Source organism: Acipenser ruthenus, chromosome 26 (genome assembly GCF_902713425.1).
Source record: "Acipenser ruthenus chromosome 26, fAciRut3.2 maternal haplotype, whole genome shotgun sequence".
NCBI lineage: Eukaryota > Metazoa > Chordata > Actinopteri > Acipenseriformes > Acipenseridae > Acipenser > Acipenser ruthenus.
The window spans coordinates 21,052,158-21,073,188 of NC_081214.1; the positions used below are offsets into that span (position 1 = coordinate 21,052,158).

At 36.8% G+C, this 21,031-nt stretch overlaps 1 protein-coding gene across 3 annotated transcripts in view; it reads right to left on the minus strand.

The window, feature by feature from the left end:
- Positions 1 to 20,779, minus strand: part of LOC117430310 (tenomodulin) — a 38,926-nt gene extending 18,147 nt beyond the window's left edge. For 2 of the 3 annotated variants that reach the window (XM_034050218.3, XM_034050217.3), the window contains exons 1-3: positions 20,643 to 20,779; positions 17,125 to 17,259; positions 421 to 561 (exon numbers count right to left, since the gene is read on the minus strand). In XM_034050218.3, the coding sequence (XP_033906109.3) occupies positions 421 to 561; positions 17,125 to 17,259; positions 20,643 to 20,690 (324 nt within the window). In that variant the 5' untranslated portion in view covers positions 20,691 to 20,779. Of the gene's footprint in view, positions 1 to 420; positions 562 to 17,124; positions 17,260 to 17,519; positions 17,567 to 20,642 lie in introns of those variants that run through there. The other variant, XM_059001393.1, reaches the window with a different exon arrangement.
- Between the last annotated feature and the right edge of the window lie 252 nt (positions 20,780 to 21,031).

Below are 21,031 nucleotides of genomic sequence, written 5' to 3' on the forward strand. Positions count from 1 at the left end.
TTTATAATATAAAAGAGAAAGTAGCTCATTTGCATTCTTTATTCTTTATTTATACTGATGTATGCTGTTTGCTACAATTCCGAGTGGTTCTAAACTTGTCATTGATATAGGAAGAGAGTTGGTGGGACTGGCGGAGTTGAGAGGTCACATTGTCACATGATTTATAAGGAATGCGGCATGCTGGATTTCAGGATTCTCTAGACAAGCTCCACGTAGCTCAAAAGCAAGTGCGAATAAAGCAAATAAAATGACATCTGAAGCTACAGTACTTCTTTAAGATTGAGGCAAACTTAGCACTGATACAGTACAAGCAGAAAATAAAGCAAGACTAAAATGACACCTTTGGTTGAACATTGCAGGGGATAACTGTGCTGTATTGTTTGAAAAAAAAGAAGACCTCATGCCAAGGATGGTGCTCACGTTCTTGAAGTCGTGGATCTCCAGAACCTCTTCGCTGCCATTCCCAGTGTGGAAGACCTCGATCCTGTTCGCAGAGTCGATCTCCATTAAACTGTCTCTCTCTTCTCCATCGATCAGCACCTTGTACTGCAGGTCATACACCTGGAAGAGGAGAATCAGGAGCTCAGACAGTGGTAATGGAAAGGAGCACTTGTTCATACCCATCTGAAAGCCTTGTAAAGAATGCAGTGAATAAATCAACCTTTAGCACAGCTAGCTTTTTTACAGCATTCTCAGCACTGAGAAATCACCTTGGACTTTAACATTCTCTAAATAAATCCAGCTGTGGCTCATGCCAGTGGAAGAACAGATTGAACAAATCAATCGCCCTAGACAATAAACAGCTCATGGCTCGGCTGCTTCCCCTTGCAAAGACATACAGTATACATATACAGTTAATGGGTAACACTTTAACAGCGTTGTGTGGAAATGAAGCAGGCTCACACAGGTTTTGCAGGTTCTGGAATGCAGCGGTTTATTAAGCTGGGACTCTACACTTGACAGGTAAAGCGTGCTGCTGCTTTACCAACCAGTGGTACAACTACAGCTGAGCAGCACAGTGCTACTCAGACTGTGACGAAATAATAAAATTAAATAAAATTAAAGAAAGTCCAAAGCACCCTGTTTTGGCTGTGTAAGTGCAGTCTCTGGTTTTCCTTGGTTGTTTTTAGTCTCTCTTTCTCGCTGTTCTTCTTCTCCAGTAGCAGTCTGTTCCTCAGCATCCTGCTACTTATCCCCGTGTCCAGGCAGGCCATGAATGCATGAATGCCTGCCTTATACATGTGATCAATATAATTTGTTACAAAGGAACATGGAATGCATACGGGTAATTAAATCCACATGAATTAACAGGATTGCATTCAAAATGAATTCCTTCAGAACTCACTGGAAGTGTATAAGATATTTGGGGGTTATTCCTGTGGTATTCAGTTGGAATTCATTATGAATTTGCAGCCATTATTTTAAAGTGTTACCAGTAAATGACTTTCACTAGAGTAGTTTTTTTGTACATTTGTATGTAAGTATGTATGTTTTTTATGATCCTTGTATAAATCTGATAGCTTACAAATACATTATATACTAATCAATTGTTATCAATTTCAAATATAACTATGGTAGTAAATATCTAAATGTTTTGCCTTAACGGTCACTTTCATGACTTTTAAATATTCTGCACCATACTGTACTTGGTCTACTTGGCCCAATAGCAGTTCATTTTCAAATGCCAACACAAATAAATTGATTTATCTGTTCCATCCCAGAAGCTAATGTCATTTGTTCGAATAAGTGAATTTGTCGAAAGTATGTTTGATGCAAGTAGGCACTTGGCACAATTAATTTAAATGCCTGGTGTTATAAATGTCTTAGCAATGTAAAATAATCCAATAGAACATTTCAAAACATGTGCACTGAGTGTATAATGCTTAATCTGTCTTAATGTTTTACCAATTATTTTGCAAGCTTTTAACTACTGTAATGATTTCAAACACGGTCACAATCAAAATGGATTAATCAGAAACTAAATTTGAAATTGAAATACTAATATTTAATCAGACAATGCCAGTGTGATGTGTTTTTATTTTAACAACTAAATCCCAATATTCATAAGGGGTGAGGGAGCTGAGATTTATTTTGATGTCAGAGTAAATTAGCATGACATCAAGCAAATATTTTGCTCATTGTTGAAATATTCACGTCCATTGTTGGTGAATACTATGTTTCATAAGAACAGGCCCTGTACAGTTATAAAAAGTACTGAATATTAGCTGTGATATTTATTAAACTGTTGTAGAATATCATTAAAGAAGGAAACAACTGCCTAGAAGAGTTTCATTAATATAAAACTGTATTTGACTAACACAAACTGGAGATTACATTTTCACTGGTGAGTAAATTTCATGCAATAACAATTAACTGTTGCAGGGTATTAGAAGAAGCAGGCACAGACATCAGAATAATCATTATTTAGTGGATCACAGACATGATAACAACCTTCCCCACTCTTCCATCCTCCTGTCTATCGATAGCTTATTACCTTTTTCATCAGCCTTCCCTAAAATCTCTATGATTTTAATTGTATAGCCATACCTTTCTTTCTGTTTCATTGTTCAGTCTACCTATTCAGTCAAGTTAGTCTGTTAAGAGTAAGGAAAAATCTTGACTTTGCTAACATCAAACAGCAGGAGTTAATTGGCAGCTTGTTGTTCCCATTTTCTAAATCTAACGCATGTCAGTACAAGGAAGTATCTTGCAAAAGGGAAAGGACAGGTCTAATTTTAAAAAAAAGGTTATTAGAAAAAGTGATTGCTCAGATGATAGTACTTATATTGCCATATCAGCTAATTGCAAATCTTGCATTTGTCGTTTTTTTAAAACAGAACTGCTTCGTTAATTAATTTGTTATAAATGAGATTCTACAACGCGAGTGGCAGATATTCATGGGTAAAAAAAGAATATTGTTTGATATTCATTTCAAGAGCTGTGCATACTGTATCTAATGAAATTCGCTGGTGTGTTTGTCTTGCAGAGATTTCTATCAACCGGTTTGCATTTCATTTCAGTACTATTGAGAAAACAAACAAAACAAAACACATTACATTTAGTCAGCGTTTTTAATATACCAACATAATTGTAGCTTTTTGTAGCATGACGAAAAAAGAAAAAAATACATTAGATTTCAAGATTACAGAGATATTTCCCTCAAAATTACAAACAAAGCCACTTCAGGTACTGTATTTGTGAAAACCAGTTTTTTTTTAGTTTTTTATTTGTATATATATTTTTTGGTATAATAAAGGTTTCTCCTGAACTGAAAGCAATCAACAGGTATTCAGAAGGGGTGGGATATTGTTTTGCTTCCACTTATAGAAGACATGCTTCTGTCTGCCCTTAAGACAGAGCCAAAGGAAAAGCAGACATGTGGATCAAAGTAGAATAATAAAAATGAAAGGGGGGCGAGTAGGCCTCCTGTGACCCTCCCCATGCCCTCCCATTAGATCAGTTCTACCAGAGATTCTGACACATTTCTGGGAATTGAAAAACAGTAGGAAATAACAAGCAGCAAATATATGATATCCAATCACATCAGCAAAAGCACACACAGTCATAATCCACAGACTAGCAATAACAAGCAGTGTGTAATTTCAAATAAACTGCTATCATTATGAACTACACACACAAGATCCAATTACCAACCCACAATTTCTAACAGCTGGATATATTCCAAAATGAACAGGATTCTAAAATCCTAACTGCACATAGCAGATGGACAGTGCGATCTTAAAATACATAGTGTGCACTAAAAAAAAAAGTAAAATAAAAAAAAATCATATATACATTAATTTCAATATAATTACAAATTATACATTATTCTAAAGACAGTTCTTTTTCTACACTGCAAGTCTGTTAACAAAAAGCATCTCAGATGCATAATTTCTCCACAGTCTCCCTTAGCTCCAGCAATAAGAGCAAGCGGCACCCATACCCACTAAAAAGTCTAAGACTGCATATCTTTCAATGCAATTATATTTGGAAGTATTTTAAGGATGTTTCTTTAAGGACGTATATAAATGCATCCATACCAGGAATACTTTTTAGAAATACAAATAAAGTTTACTGAAAGATGCTCTGCATTCTTCAGGAAGTGTTGAACACTGTCAGCCGTGTGATTTAAGGCCTCTACACACCGGACGCAATGCGACAAGCGAAACTGTGCAGTGATGCAACGCAATTAATAGAACCTATACTTTTGATAATTATCTTTCACACCACAGGCGACACGACAGGCGACGCGGGAGCCACACGACAGGTGACGTGGGAGTGACACCAAGGCCACACTGGAGCAATGCGAAATAAATAGGATTGAATCCTTCAATTTGTCATGTGACATCTATGGAATTAACCAATCAGAGTACAGCTTCAATGTGTATGGTCCAGCAGGGTGAAGCAGTCTCCAGAATGACGGAGGATAATACTTGCCGTTGAAAAAATACCCAGAGCTTTATGACAAAGGTCATCGCAATTATAAAGATACAGATTTGAAAGACAATATTTTAGCAGAAAGGAGTGCAACATCTTGATTCCAAGTGCTGCTTATAGGCAGACAGCAACATAAGAGACATCTCAAAACACAAAAAACAGAACCACACAATGCTATGTGTATAAATAAGAAAGAATACAGGTATTCACATTGCAATCACAATACTGTCATTCATGTTCTATTATTAACCATTAGGTTGGAAAGCTCAGAAAGGAAGCCACTGAATGAGGAAATAAGGATTTGTCTTGACGACTTCAAAGCCTTGTAAAGTACCTTGTTTTTTCAAGACTAACTGGCCCTTTGGGGAAATCCTTGGAAAGCAAACAGCAACGAATAGGTTTCCAATAATATATCTGCACAGTTTGTTGTGGATAAAAAAAAATCTATTTTTATGTATGGTAATTTATCACACCATAGGGCTTTAAGGTCCCATGTTACCTTGTGCTACAGATGTAGAGAGTCCAGAATACTGAAATTCTAAGGTTGGTTCAGTCCCAGTCCCAGTTATCCAGACAACTTTAATGGATGTCTAATTCTTGAAAACAATTGAGCAAGATTAGCTTTTATAAGCCAGCCAAACCTCTTTGTCACTGAACTCAGAATTGTGTGTCAAACAGTAGTAGGCTGTGATTGCTGGGCTACTGTCAGTAATACAAGCTTGGGTTAAAAAACAGAGGTCACTTGCTAATATATCACTGGCTAAGCAAAGGAGAGGAAAAATGAGCATTTCTACTGCACGATATTAATCTTGCTGGGCAGAATGCTGGCTGTAGCAGTTGCATGGAATGCAGGGGAAAGCTCTCATGTTGATTGCTTGCAAAGTAAAAACACATCAGTCTCTGCAATTGAATTTATTTATTTTCATTGAACCAACTAAATCTACCTGCACCAATTTCAATAAAACCCCACGGCATGTTTTATTTTATTTATTTATTTATTTTTGCAAATATGATCTTGAAGATGCATTTATTTTCCTTATTTTCCAACATGCTGGGCAAACAAAATGGCAAGAAAACAACCCTTAGGCCTTACAGGCCGACCTGCACAAACTACTAGGTCACTGTAGTCTGCAGATGTAAACACCACGCAATACTGCCTCCCAGGCGTCAGTTCTAATAACTACTGTGCTGCCTCCAAACCCTCAGCTTTAACCACTAAGCTTCACTGCCTCCCAGCCCTTAGCACTAACCACTAGGTGACAATGCAAAGCCTCAGCTATAACACACTGCTTCAGAAAGTAGACAGAAAGGCTTCAGAAGGCTTGCTCCAGAGGAGCAGATAAATCATTAATAAACTTTCTTTTTTTTTGTACACATATCTGTTTTTGTGTGTCGTCCTCAAACACCGTCGAGGCAACACGGAGGGCTACTTGACTGTAATCAATTCAACACCTGAATTATTGCTGAATGAAAATCAGCTTGGTAAACAAGAGCCGGAGCATGTGAGTGTTTGCTCAGCTGGATAAAAAAAAAACAGACACATAGTCTTGTTTTTCTGCAGTTTTTTGCCGTTCGTTCTTCCATATACCTTTGGAGAGTTGTACTAGGGTGCTGCAATCTACCCCTATTTATATTTTCAGACTGGCGTGGACCCCACACTCTACCACAACCACTGCATCAATAATTTATAGTAATGTGACCCATTTTTGTATCTCTGACAGCCATGTTTGACCACCTGGTCTGCTAACATTCGGAACATTTTTAATTAACAGTAGCACTGGGATCTTTTTTTCCCACCTCCACAGCATACTTGACTAATCACACCAGTCATTTTAAAAAACTTCTGCACTCCCTGGCAATATGACATATTGATACGAGCTATAGTGCTGGTGATAGAGCTGAGTTCAAATAGGGTAAAAAAAAGGTTTTCCTTTAGGTCAGCGGGCTATTGTGTGCCCGTATAGGGGAAAAGAGACATATTGCTGTCTGAGATGGTTATTTTATACAGTATATTAGAAATTAGGATTAAAGACACTGCATAATCTCTCAAGTAGTAGACAAGAGGCAAAAAAAATAAATAAATCTGTGTCAGTCCTTTAATCCATCTTAGAACGTTCAAATGTTAAGCTCAATTTATGAAGTTTTATTCATTAAAGAGATTTAATTATTCATGGTATGTTTACAATTCCGGAAAATTCATATGGAATGTCTGTTACATTCTCTGCGCAGCAATCTGCCCTGCCTGGATATTGCATTAGAACTGCGTCTGCTTTTGGGACGGGTCACCGTTTGCCCTGATCACAGCCTTGACACAACGTGGCATAGACTTAGCAATGGTCTAGAAGGTGTCTCGAGGGATGTTAACCTGTTCAGTCAAAAGACAGAAGTAAAACTTTAGTTTCTTTCCCTAAATGTTGTTGTTTTAAGATAACCCCTTACTTGATAGTCAAGCCTGACATTTTCAGACGCCCCCTAAGGGGAAGCATCACCACTGTAATGAACATGTACCTACCATATATAATTAATGGTGCTTTCCAGTCAAGAGAAAGACCAGATTAAGACCCCCTATCCCTTGTTGTATACTCTAAAGATATGAACTAGCAGCGTTAGAATTTGATCCAGGAATGAAGCAGGCTTTTAAAGAAAACGTTGCTTAAATTGAATAAATATTTGAAGTAATACGAGAAACACCCTAAGTGTTGATAGAATGTACATAGTCCTACAATAATTGAATTATGCACAGGCTACATCATAAAGATATACCGCAATGTATCAAACAAAAATGAATTACAGCTTTGCAGTGAAAAATGTTGAGGAACCTGGAAAACATATATGCAGTTATCATTCCGAATGAGCTAAGATAATGGCAGTTTTGTGTGATGCACTGTCACTACGGACCCCTGTAAGTGAGAAGTGCTTAAAGCTCTAGGCAAGTCTGGTTCTGCTGTACAATGGTTTAGACGCTTGCTTGGAGAGGTTGAGGGTTATAGTCCACCTTCCATCCTGTTGCACAGGCACCAAACTGGGGACTCATTGAAAACACATCTCAACAGTAACAGGCCCTTCAACTCAAGTTGTAACTTCATGTTCAAGGTTAAAAAAGGCAGATTACACCTGTAGATTTTAACTGATGTATGCGTGTTAGTTTTATATGGACTGTGCCGATTTTGCTAACAATTTATAGAAGTAGAGAATACGCAATTAAAAGGCGAAGGACTTCTGTCATTGAGATTACATTATTAACAGTAGAATGTGACATTTTCACAGGGACACAAAACATGATGGATACCATGTTTCAGTTTGGTTAGGAATATTTTTTATACAGTAGCAGTTGTCAGCTGATATACAGATTTTTTTTGCATAGATTTTGTTTTTTACTGTGAATGTTTTAACAAGAAGTCTGGACAGAAGTGCCTCATTACTTCATCCTCTTCTGTGAAGCATTGCGAGCAGGTGCCACAATATTAGAACAAACTGATATTACGTTACATTAAAACCACGGCCACGGTCCCTGCAGCTAGACAGATAACAATGACATCTGATTTTATAACTAGGTACACATTATATAGACTTTCTTAGCTGTTCCGGTCAAGAAAAATAAACAAATCATCTTGAAAGCTACAACACTTAAGTGTATGTCATATCTTACAAATCTGTTTTGATCCCTTGTACTGTAACTGCGCAGGAGAATATGACTTCACATTTATCTTCAAACATCAACCAGAGTCTATGCTGGGAATCCTTAAAGTGATACAATCTGAAATTGAGTGGAATCTTGTTAGTTAAGAAATACATTTCAAGCAGCTTTGGTGGTTTTGTCTAGAGCAGAGGCCAGACACAACTTCCAGGCCTTGTCTGTTTTGTTGGGCATATACAGTATGTGCATTATCAATAGACTTCTTACCAGTGTAACAGCTATTTACAATTTGCATAGCAATGATTTGTCAGAGACTAGCTGTGAGGGTAGCTCCTTTGAGTCATCAGGGGCTGCACATCCTGTTAAGGGAAGGCAGCGGTTACTGATGGGGATGGGGTTAACCAGGAAAAACTGAAGTGTAGACACATTGGAATTCATGAGTGGGAATCATTTTACATTGCTCTCGTAAGATATCAAGTTCATAAGAAAATAATAATGAGGTGAATTGCTTTTCCAGATAGTACTGAAAAAGGGCTTAAAGAGAAAGTAGCAGGGTTTCGAAAAATATAGCACTATACATCCCCACGTGTTGCTACAACTGAAATAACATACCTGTATCTTTTCTTTTCATTAACATTCTTACACATAGAACTTTAAAGTGTGTTTTAAAGATGTCTGCTCTAGTGCACTGATAACGTAAGGATTAATGACCAAATTGTCAAACAGGTAACACAGCAATAACGATCCATGATGTGGTACTGAACAGAAATCGCTCTTCCTGCAGTGGTTTAGAGGACATATCTCAAACTCCAGTGCACTAGACTGGTCATTTTGAAAAGAGTTTTCAAGTTATAAGTGTAAAATGTTGTCAGGATGTTAACAATGAAGAGAAAGATTACAGGTATGTTATTTAAACAGCTGTAGCAACACATTGGGACTTATATAATGCTATATTTTTCAGAACCCCCCTACTTACTCTTTAAGGCAATTGTTAAAAAAAATTAAAAAGTTACATTTTGCTGTAAGTTGGCCCCTTTTGACATGTCAGGTGAACTATTAGTAATTTGAGAACCTCTTCTCCCCTAAGACTAGTTTGGCTGTGTGACTTCCCAATGTCCTTCAAAGCGGGTGGCAAAACAGACATCCTCTACAATGGTGCCAGTTAAAGCAATCAGAAAATAACACATGCCTTACAGTGAACACACTGAACTTCCATTTCAAAGGAAAATGATGAGTGGAATTCCTAATCAGAGTTTACATCCAGACTAAAAACGTCTGCATTTGGTTAGCCAGGCCTATTCCTGATGGTACTGAAAGTGCCGGGATGCCTTGCTCAGAATGAAGTGGAGCAGACCGTCCCAACCTGTCTGAGGTTTTTATAAACAGTTTTAGCTATATTGCAACTTGAGGGGCTCTGTTTAGAAAAAAAGGCACTAAGGAAATCAAAATGTTGAATATTGAATAGTATAAGTCACACACATATACATTTATAGTGCTCAATGCATTTTAAATGTAAATCATTGCGCTGAAATAACACCAATGTGTTTTGGGTAGGCTAAACATTATATTATGTAAAAATATAAATCTGTACAGTAGGCCTATACAGTATACAGTACAGTAGTAAAATCAAATGAATACCTAGCGCACTTTCATTTTACTTTAGCCTACTGGTAACACAAAATAAATCATGCTGCTGCATTGTACACATGGGTGTACAATGCGAATAAAACATATTAAATTGAAACTAAATGATTTCAGCGTTTTCTTTTTTATTTATATTATTATTATTTTTACCTTGGCTTACTTAGTAGCCTAGAAATGTGTTTTCAAGGCTTGTAAGTACACCCTGACTAGTGAAAATTAGGTACTTGGGTGTTCACAACTGACAACGACAAGAAAAATTGGACTGGGAAATGCCAGCAACAATTGTGACTGTTTAAAACGTGCTTTCAAAAGTTCTTGACAAATTGATGCAATTGTAAGTGTCGCAGTTGCTGGCAGCTTTAGTAAATTTAGTAAATATTTGAGAACAATATCTCCACCCCAGTTTTGCGAATATATGCAGGACCACCCATAATTACATATCCATCTAAGGTTGAACTGCAAAGGAAAAATGCTGCCGCAAAGCATTCCCTAAAAAGTCTAATAGCATTGCGCTTGTTTAGTACATTTCACCCATGCCAGAATTAAATATGTAATTACAATGCACATAAGCAGGTGCATTGTGAATGGTTATAGTCTATGTATGAGGCCTGTTGAAAATGAGGATTTGGGAGGATCCCTGCTTACTCCTCTTAAGTCTGCTGTTCACAGCAGCTGGCAAAAAATGTCTCAGGACTGTGATCAAGTTTTACTGGCAGTCCTTTTGTTTTTACATGACATTACCAGTGGAACATGTTGGGGAGAGTGTTAGTGGAAATAACTAGTGTAATGATAAGTACTGTGCAATCCATACAGGACCAGCATAATAATATAAAAACAAAAGCACAAAAAAAAAATACAGTTTTTAAATGAAGTGTGAGTTTACCCGTAAAAAAACCTCAAGGGTAAAATGCAAGCTTACTGCAATTCAAATGGTAATTTATTTTTCTTTTCATCCTTTGCATCTTAAAAACTTCTCCCAGTTTAAAGTTACACTGCCTTATGAGTATTCAAGGCATGCATTAAAAGTTTCTTTGTGGCAAAGCTTCTCAGAAACATCGGATCCCACTGGCAGGCAAAGCACAAGCACAATCAGTCTACCAGCTGCCGAGGATTTGGGTAGAGATTATTTTTTTATGATTGGGCACAATGCATCATCATAAACTGAAACAGTGTTGCGCAGTTTATTTAGATCGCTGGAGAGAATAGGCATGGGGTTTTAAATTAATGAACAAGCCTGACATGTAAAATCAGATTACAGGCAGGAGACAGCGATTCCCAAAGGTCTTCACAGAGAGGCTGTTTAGACAGGCAGGGTATGCACACTCTTCTTTTTTCAGTACACAGAGATGGGATATCATTTTTGGACCTAATCGTATTAGCATTTATTACTTTTTAAAGTTGTTTTTACTGTTCCGTGCTGTTTTTTTAACCCAATAAGTATGAGATCATAATAAAAGTAAATAAGTAGCATTGCAAAACAGTGACTTTTGATGCCTATTTAATAATGTGGATATGTTGCACAGGTGAATTGAATTTAAAACAAAGTTAAGGTATGCAAGAATATAAATCCTTTGCTTTCAGACTAGCAAAACAGTAGCAAGCCCAGCTTTTGCCCCCAGGGCTTCCTCCTGCTAAAATGTTTTACCGAACAACTTCCATCAGCCTTAGGTCCCATGTGCTACACTGGGCATTATCTGAAACCTAGCTGTGTGGCTTCATGCTGGTGTGTAGGTGAGTATAAAGGTTTATTCAGTGATTTCATTCTGAATGATCTGATTGAGATACCAAATAGTGTATTACCCTGAATAACCCGTAGCAGGTTACAGTATTACCAGCAATGGCAACAACAATATCATGTGGAACAAAATCTAGAATGGTGTTTTGATATAGTACACACTGGTAGTGGTATTGTTACATGGTACCTTGAATAATGTTACTTCTGTGATACCCTTCCTCTATTAGTTCATACCATTGTTGCTGCCCTTCTGCAACCAAAGCCCCTTGTACAGAACCATTTGCATTCCCATTTTAGATCATTTTGTAAGGGTTAATATACTATCCATTTTTATATTAAGAAGTCAACAATTATATACAGTGCAAAACTTAAATTAACATAACTTCCTGTTCTGATTTGCCAGGGAGGCAGTTCTGCAGGCAGATGGAAACCACTCATCTGAAGGATCAGATGACACCACCACTGACACAGCATCCACTCCCACTCAGACACATGCACACACGGAAGCAGCATGTTGTGCTGTTGGTTGATGGTGTCTGCTGTACACAGGCAGAATCCAAAATGTCCCTGAAGGGAGAGTGTTTCACACTAAGGCACAGTCACAAAGCTGCCTCAACTGTTAAACAGCAGGCCATTATACTGTTCATTCCATACTGCTGACTTCCACTGGGCTTGATAAAATGCTGCACGCAGACATAAATCCAGGTATGGAATTCATGGTGTCCTTTTCCATCATTTAGATAATCTGTGCAGCGCTATCTAATCAATGCTCTTGCAAATGGCACGGTATGGCATTTTCAGATTCATTCAAGGTTGCAAGATCCAAAGAGAAGTGCCAGACAGTTTGTGCTAAGGATAAAAATGAAAGCACAGCTGCTGTCATTGTTGTAGCAGTTCTGGTGTGAAATGTTTAGATCCTGGCAAACAGTACTGGTGGAAGTGAAGATGGAATTGCGATTCATTTTTTTCTTGAATAATAATAAGAAAAACTTATAGGCACATAGGGCAGCAGTGTGGAGTAGTGGTTAGGGCTCTGGACTCTTGACCGGAGGGTTGTGGGTTCAATCCCCAGTGGGGGACACTGCTGTTGTACCCTTGAGCAAGGTACTTTACCTAGATTGCTCCAGTAAAAACCCAACTGTATAAATGGGTAATTGTATGTGAAATAATGTGATATCTTGTAACAATTGTAAGTCTCCCTGGATAAGGGCGTCTGCTAAGAAATAAATAATAATATATGAATAATGCTTTTGGTAATGCTAAAGTATTGCCACATCTTATTATCAGATGGATGTTAAGGCATCATCTGAGTTAGTATTTGTACATCAGTGGTCAATTCTTCTTGGACTACTGGTCCTTGGAAGATTATTTTCATCTAGCTGCGTTTGGTCCATTTCATAAAAGGATGTGAAAAATGTCCTGCCAGCATTAAAACTCAAGCATTTTGAAACATAAAAACAACATGAACAAAGGAAATTGTGACGTAATATACAGATAGCTAACTGATGGACAAAACTAGTTAAATTGAATTGGAATAATTCTCAGCGAGTGCGTGGGGACCTATGTGGCAACCATACACGAGATCACAGTCACACAGCCTGCAAAAATGATGGTAAACTCTTTATCTTCCTTAGGTCCTGGAAGAACATGTTTTCTAATAATTAAATGGGGTTCCCAAGTGATTCCCATGTCATATTGAAATACTATTCACTGAACAAATTGCCTTTCCAAAGTGAGACACAGGAAACTAGTTCACCCACCCTGCTGCTATTGTGTGAGGGGAGGGGGAATCAGACAGCTTCCAGCAGCACTGATGTATTGACTTAAAATGAGTTTGCAGGAGTTAAACCTTTCAGATGGAGAATAATTTAAGAGGGTTCGGAAGGCATTATGACGGCAAGAACAAGAGCATTTCACATTTAGACAAGACATTAAGATTAAAGAAAAGGCCTACATTCTCACATGTTGCATAAAACATTCAGCCATTTATTTAAAATATTCATACAGGATAATTCAAATACAAACCCTAATAGCAGAAACAGTTGCAAATACAGGTCAGAAAGTCAATCTGCTTGGAAAATAGGCTCTCTAGCAAGCCCTGGGACTTACATACTTTCACCATTAATCAGTCTCGACTAATAAGGTCAAGGAAGCTTGTGTTACAAAAGTGATTTTTCAATGTGCATTTCCAGATATGCACTGCGACCGATTTTGAAAATGAAAGTCTCCCGTCGGACAAGCCTTGCAAGCCCAGGGTGATTGATTATTGAAGCCTGAAGGGATCGTTCTAGTCAGAAAACCTGTTTATTAGTCGACTGAAGAGAATTATTAGTGTTATGCCCCTTTATTTAAATTTATCACATGTGAATGAGATAGCTTTATGAAAGTGGAAATTATAAGCACTTCAATCATAAAATATTTACAGAGGAACACAGTAAGATTATTAATGCAGGGACTACTGCCAATCTAAATCAATGTTTAACAGAAAGAAAACACCTTGTCCTTGTGGGCACCCCAATACCTCCCAGTACAAAGGCATCCTCTGAGCCTTGGTCAGTGAACTTTACTGTTAAACCCAGATTTCCAAAAGCTTTTCTTTCAGTGCAAAGTGTGTGCCATTTATTTTCCTAAATAGAACAACACAAATGTGGACACACCACAGAATACAAATACATGAACTATACATAGGTGCACTGCAGTTACCATTTAGTAATATTTACAACATGCACTTTACACATAAATGTATACATTTACCACGGCTTACCTTATCTTGTGGGACACATGTGGCCATAATTAGCATTTTAGTTAACATTAGTGGAGGACAACAGAAGAAAGACATAGATCACATAGTCCAAGAGAATTTTTAATTTCTAGATCCAGGTTTTTGTTCCAGTTTATATTTAAATGCATGTGGAATTAAACTCACAGCTGGAATTAACTGATGGCTAGCACAAATCAACAAAGACAACAATCTCCACAAGCTACAGCTCAGAAACTAATAAAATAGAACCTGGCAAATCAAATAATAAATGAGACAGCGGACTAACCTGAATGTTGTGGTGCAGCAGCAAAAGACTTTCTAACTTAATTAAGCTATTTAACTAAATAGACATAAGTAACACGCTTGCTGTCAAGTCAATTATTTATCTTAAGGGTGGAGGAAAATGATTAAAAGAATATTGTTTATTTTTCAGTGCCCAAGGCACGCTTAATTAAATGCTGATACTCTGACCTTACTGTCGACAGTAAATCTGTCCTTGCCACCTGGGAAAGCCCATTCGTCTCACTGTCTTGGAGATGTCTCTTGACTGTGCTTAAGTTGGTATCAACGCTAAGAAAACTCTGACAGAAGCTTTAATTCATAAACAAAACCACTGGCATTACTTGAGCCTTTGAAGATAACTGGTATTAGGTTTCCATCTAAAAACACTATAGTTTCCTATAATATACTGCAGGACATACTTTAGTAAATTATAGGAGTGTTTTCTTATTTATTTATTTTTTATATATTTTGGCTATTTATATTAAATGATGCACTGGAAATAAAGTAAGTCAACAATAACAATAGTGAATATTTGCATCAAATACTGGGATTTGTATGCAGTTGTGATCCCCCGCAAATTATTCTTGTAAAGCCCTTTTAAATCTCCCCTTCTCTTTCACTTTCTTTAACACCCCCTCTTTGTTTCTCTTATCAATCCTCTCTTATATAACTTTCTTATGTAAAATGGTACCACAGTGGTATTTTGAAATACCAGTACCACTGAGATAACAATGTTACTTACTAATACACATCCATCACCTGTACATTACTGAGTTAACAAGATTTGAATCTCTGATGTTACAGACTGGAACTTTGTTCATGAATGACTGGAACTCATTCATGAACAAATATATATGTGTATTTTCAAACAAGTCACATAAAATAAATGCAGACCATGTTTTAAATGTGGTCTTTTAGAGTTGCATTGCTTTGAAAATTTCACACAAGTTAATCTATTAAAGTATTATGCATTTGTTGGATGTTGATTGTCATAACCTGCTGGCAATATCTGTTCCTTTTCAGAGCTGGCTGTAAATGTGATGTCAGAACTGTGCAGAATTGGCTTTTTTGTTCTTTTTTTTTAAAATATAATTTCAATCCAAATTTAATGATGTTTTTGAGATTTTGTTCAGAAGCGTACATCTCAGAAAATCTCATTCATGAACAAATAATTTGCGCCAGCCTTTAATTAACCCCAATTGCATGAAAGGAGAAAATTATGCATACTTTGGAGACCATGAATTATTTTACTTGAAAATAAAATGAAAAGGTGTCTCCTTTTAAAAAAAAAGCACAATATAATTTCAGAATACTATAGACAGATAAGAGCTCTGGTTCTTTCATGGGCCTGCAACACAAGTGACAGGGAACAGGCATTACACAGTGCAGAGGTCGTTTCAGCCAATTGCTGAACAGACATCCATTCATTAATTACATAGCAACAACGCAAATCCAACTACACCCCAAACCATGCAATTGTATCGCTAAATGTATGATTATAGCCATGGCGGTTACTACAGTCCTGGATGAAACCAGCATCCCAATTGAATCAGACAACATGTATGTGCCATGGGTCAGTGCAAGCACAGCACATCTTGGTTTTGTTAATAAAGTTCATAACTCCTGCCACTGAGCTTACAGTATCCATTGAAACTGCACAGAGAGGATGAACCGTAGACTTTAAGGTTAGCTTAAATGAAATAATCGAGCCGCATCACCTCATAACTACCAGCTTCAGTTCATGTTTAATAATGCTGGCTGCATGGAAGCATTCCCTTGGTAACCAAATGCAGCTACTTGAGTATTCTATAAATATAAGCATCAAACAGCTTCAGTACTCTCACTGCCCCCTTTCCACAAGGTATAAATGATACATTCCTTATAAGCGTGTTTAATACAGTAGCTATGGGCTCCCAGGCCCCATTCATGTTTCACTTCAAAATGTCTAGGCTGATATTCGGCAGTTGATTGGCAAATAAACCTAAACAATTCTGTTGTAATTGTTTATGCATTAGTAATGTGTTCGCTAACAGTTAATGGCATTGTTCTCAATTCTGTTTAGTCCTGCAGTGTGCTCATATTTTCTGAAAGGGGAAAAATCCATGTTAATGTTAAACAAATACACATGGAGTACAAAAGAAATCAAGATTTCATGATCGCTTTACAATAGGCCACTGGTAGCACTGTGTGCTAGTAATATAAATTGAAAGTACAGCACTGTATCACATACCATATACTGTGTATCTATCTATCTATCTATCTATCTATCTATCTATCTATCTATCTATCTATCTATATATATAGATACACATATATACACACACACACACACACACACACACACATATATATATATATATATATATATATATATATATATATCTATATAGTGATCAAATAAAATGTTACTTAACTGATTAATGTGATGGTATTTCAAGCAACTCTAACTGAAATATGTTTGATTATGGTAGCCACATTTAATATAGTGTCCATGCACATCTTTGAGACAGGTACCAATGAGAAAGCACCAGTAATTGTAATGGCATTGGACAGTTTAGACACTGTTGGGAGCCAGGGGCTCCTGCTGTAACGTTGTTCAGGCGTGCGTGGATCGCTTGGTTCCCTTACCTTGCCAGTACGCTGCATCCAGAAGTGCCTCACACTGAATATACTGAGAACCAGGGAAAGAATCACAAGAGCCCCGATCAGCGCCCCCAGCTGGAATCTGCGGTATCTACTCTGCTTTTCCTTCGCAGTTTCAACCTTTTAAAAACAAGAATAACACGCAATCAGCATCCTAAAAACCCACAATTGGTTATAACCTTTTTAAATACCGATACTCCAGCTCTTTGAGATACGCCCTACCCTCCTACTGTCCCAATGTTGTCTGGAGAGTAGGATAGGTTGTATATGAATATCATACGGAACTGTGCATTTAATGCCCGCATATTATATGCTGTTAAGTTTATATTTATCTTATAGACCTCATAAAGGAAGTGTTTATGGGTTGTAACTGTACTTACTTATGGGCTCTCCTTTGGAGTGTGTGTTCTCTTTGTGTTCTGTTTCAATTTGGGCAAAGCAGCAGAGTACGTGTTTACTTGCACACCAGGCAACACATTGGCTCTAACAAAAGTAAGGTCTTTTTTTAACATATACCTCTGAGGAATTGAAGGCCATTGTGAGTTAATCTAGCATCTGGCATCAAGTAATTTTGGCAATTCTAAATGAGGGAGGCACCCAGCTCATAAAACACAGGGGGAATGTCAAGTTGCCGAGCGTAAAGGAGCTGGATGGAATTCAGAAGTTGAGAAATCAACTACTAAATCCTGGCAAATGAGTGTGATTATCCCTGCATTCCAGCTGAATAACCTCTGGAAATTTGACTGCGGGACAACTTTCTGATGAGTAGGAATTTATATTATGACTGCAACTGCCAAATAACAGATTATATCGCTACCGAGTTCCATTTCTACCCTTTCTAGCTTGATGAAGGCAAGAGGGAAAAAGGTTGTCTACTTGACTTTGGGCCAGGTTTTCAAAGCGTTTACTCCAGTCTTTAGTTTATACCCAGTTCTGGACAGAAGAAAAATACTGTATTTGATCATTTATAAAACTAGAACCAAAACGCTCTAAATGCAATTCAGGGTGTTGATAGCACTCTAAAGCTGGTTGCGCCTCATTATTGTTAATACATGACTTGAGTTAAAACCTGTCCCTTAATTTCTTGCATGATTGGCCATTTGTGTTGCTCAGCTTTTTTACGTATGCAATTTCTTGAAGAAATTTTCAGAAACTCTGCAAAGAGAACCATAGGGTTTGGATACATTTACTAAAACTTCTGGTTGCTTTAGAGGTGCTGTATATAATGTATAGGCAAGTACAATGATGGTTATTATGAAACAAGTTTATTTATTTGTAAAAAAAATAACTGCTAACTAAGTAAAATATTTTATTAAATTTCAAATCCCATTGCATCGTGCATCAAGTACAATGCCTGGATAAAAAAAAAAGGTTGCCAAATAATAACATTGAAGGCTTTTATTTTCGACTTTTGTAGCATGACCCATCTAGCTGAAAGTTGCAAGTATGTGCTGGGCTTTAAAATTTTACTTTAAAACTTAAAACAGCATTGCAATAAATTTGGTTTCAAAATCGTTAACGTAATAACCATTATTTGTTAATGTAATTTAATTACCATTCCCTGCTGGTATAAATGTTACCTCTCATTATATTTTATCCTGTTCAGTGCAAAGAAAATATTTGTTTTACAATTAGCAGTGGCGCAATGTACTTGTATAATTGTATGATTAATACTCATATTTATCTAAAATAAACTTTCTTCATTGCAACCATACATCATCCTGAGTGTCCTAGGGAGCACATCAGCCATATTTGCATAGGGAGCATTCACACAATTACAACTTAGTAAAATGCAAACAATGAATACAGTTGCGTCCCATTTTGAATCAAGTGCAAAAGCAGGTTGAATAAAATACTTTTTAACTTTATAAAACTACCAAGAATCTTCTATAATTGAACTGCTCCTATTTGCCACTCCATTGTTGTTGGGTTTCTACTGTTAAAAGTGTTTAATTCCAGAAAGTCTGCCTTCAACGTGCTTCTAAATAGAGCCCTCTATGTTTCTTAGAAGTCTTCCACTCAATTAGTGACCATGGCAGCTTTGGGAGAGCTGATCAGTAACCACCATATCATGAATGCCGTCTACTGAAATCATTGGGGTGGTTGTGGTGATTCAAAAGTAAAAACTGGATTACAATAATTGTCGGTGCAATCTGTGTCCTCAGTCATTCTCTGACTGGTTTTCAACCCTATAAGCTAACACAAGCAGAAACAGAACTGTTCATTAATCATGAATTTCTATTGAGCAATTATAGACTCCCAGGTTCCCATCGCTTCTGGTAATACCCAACCACAGGATCACTCAAGCAAAACATGAACGAGGAAAACAGTAAGGGGCCTGAGCCACAAAGATTTGGCTATAGCTTGATTTTTCTTTTTTTTTGTGCAACAGTTAAAAAATAAAAAGACGTAGAGACAATTTAGATGTGCACAGAGGGGATGCAATTCACATTCTGGATTTTTTGTCATATTGTATACATTTATTCCATAAGAAAAAAAAAAGAAAAAGTGATGCAAAAAACAGTGTATTCCAAACTGAAGTTTAAAATAGAAGAAAGAACCCAAAGACCTTTGAGAAAAGAAAAGTGTGGGCCAGTGAGGCTATGGCTTGTGCTAATAAGATTGTAAAACCTTGGTGGGCACTCATTAACTACATATGAATCCAGCTGTTTTGAGGTCTGCAAGAAAATCACTTTTGTAAATTACAGTATGGTAAAATCACTTTAATAGATGCAAAACTGTCTCTGCCTTATTAGAATGACTAAGCAGTTGTTTTGTGAGTTATCCTCTGTGAATAAGCTATGGACAATAATGTTCTGTCATATCTTATTGAAATAGACCTGCTTTATAAAGGAAGCAAACTATATTGTAGTTCTTTGTGAGTTGATTTCTGTTTGTAATCGCACAAAACAACAGTGTAGGTTTTGTATCTCTAAATTGTATTTATGATACACGCAGTGAAAAACCAAACCACTAATGTTACTGCAGAAACCATATGGGTGGAAGGTGTCCTTCAAAGGGGATAATTACATTCCCAGAGCTATCTGTCTATCTGTTCATATGCTGAATACTGGTAGAAAAAAAACAATTTAAAACGTAAAATTACAGTAAAAAGGGATTAAATACAAACATACATACACTGTATATATACATATACATTATATATATATATATATATATATATATATATATATATATATATATACACACATATACATTATATATATAATGTATATGTATATATACAGTATATAAAACTTAGCTAGACTTATTTCCATTTTTTCTAAATAATTGTGTCATTCATTCTGTGAAAAAACAAAACTTTTCCCCACACATCTTGAAAAATATATACAGTATAAATATTTACACACAATGCAAATTCATCTATTTTCTTCTTTTTTTTATTTCAACTGCCAATTTGCCACATCCCAGGTTTTTTCAAGCACACTTTCTACTTTAGCATTTTAGCAAAATCTATTCAGATGAATAACAAGAAAACTCACATCTTTCCAGAGAGTCTGCTGGCTGTTGGATTGACAGTTAGTGTCCATGCTGAGTGCTGGGCTGGCTGCTCTGTCAGGCTCTTGCTTACTGTTCTAGAGAAACTGCTCTGCCTCTGTTGGACAGAGTAACTTTTAAACTTCATTCTTCAGGTAATCTGGAGCCCAGTATAGAGGGAGGGAGGGAGGGGGGACGGGAGTAGAACTCTTAAAGAGGTTTGTTGAAAATAAACAATAAAATCTGATTTATGAAATGGAATGGGAAGAAATGAATGCCACTAAAGTTCAGTAACCGTGTTATTATTATTATTATTTTTTTAATAAATCCATGATCCTTGCTAAAAACTAATACAGAAAAAAACCCATGCCCTGTATGTACTGAAAAGATGCAA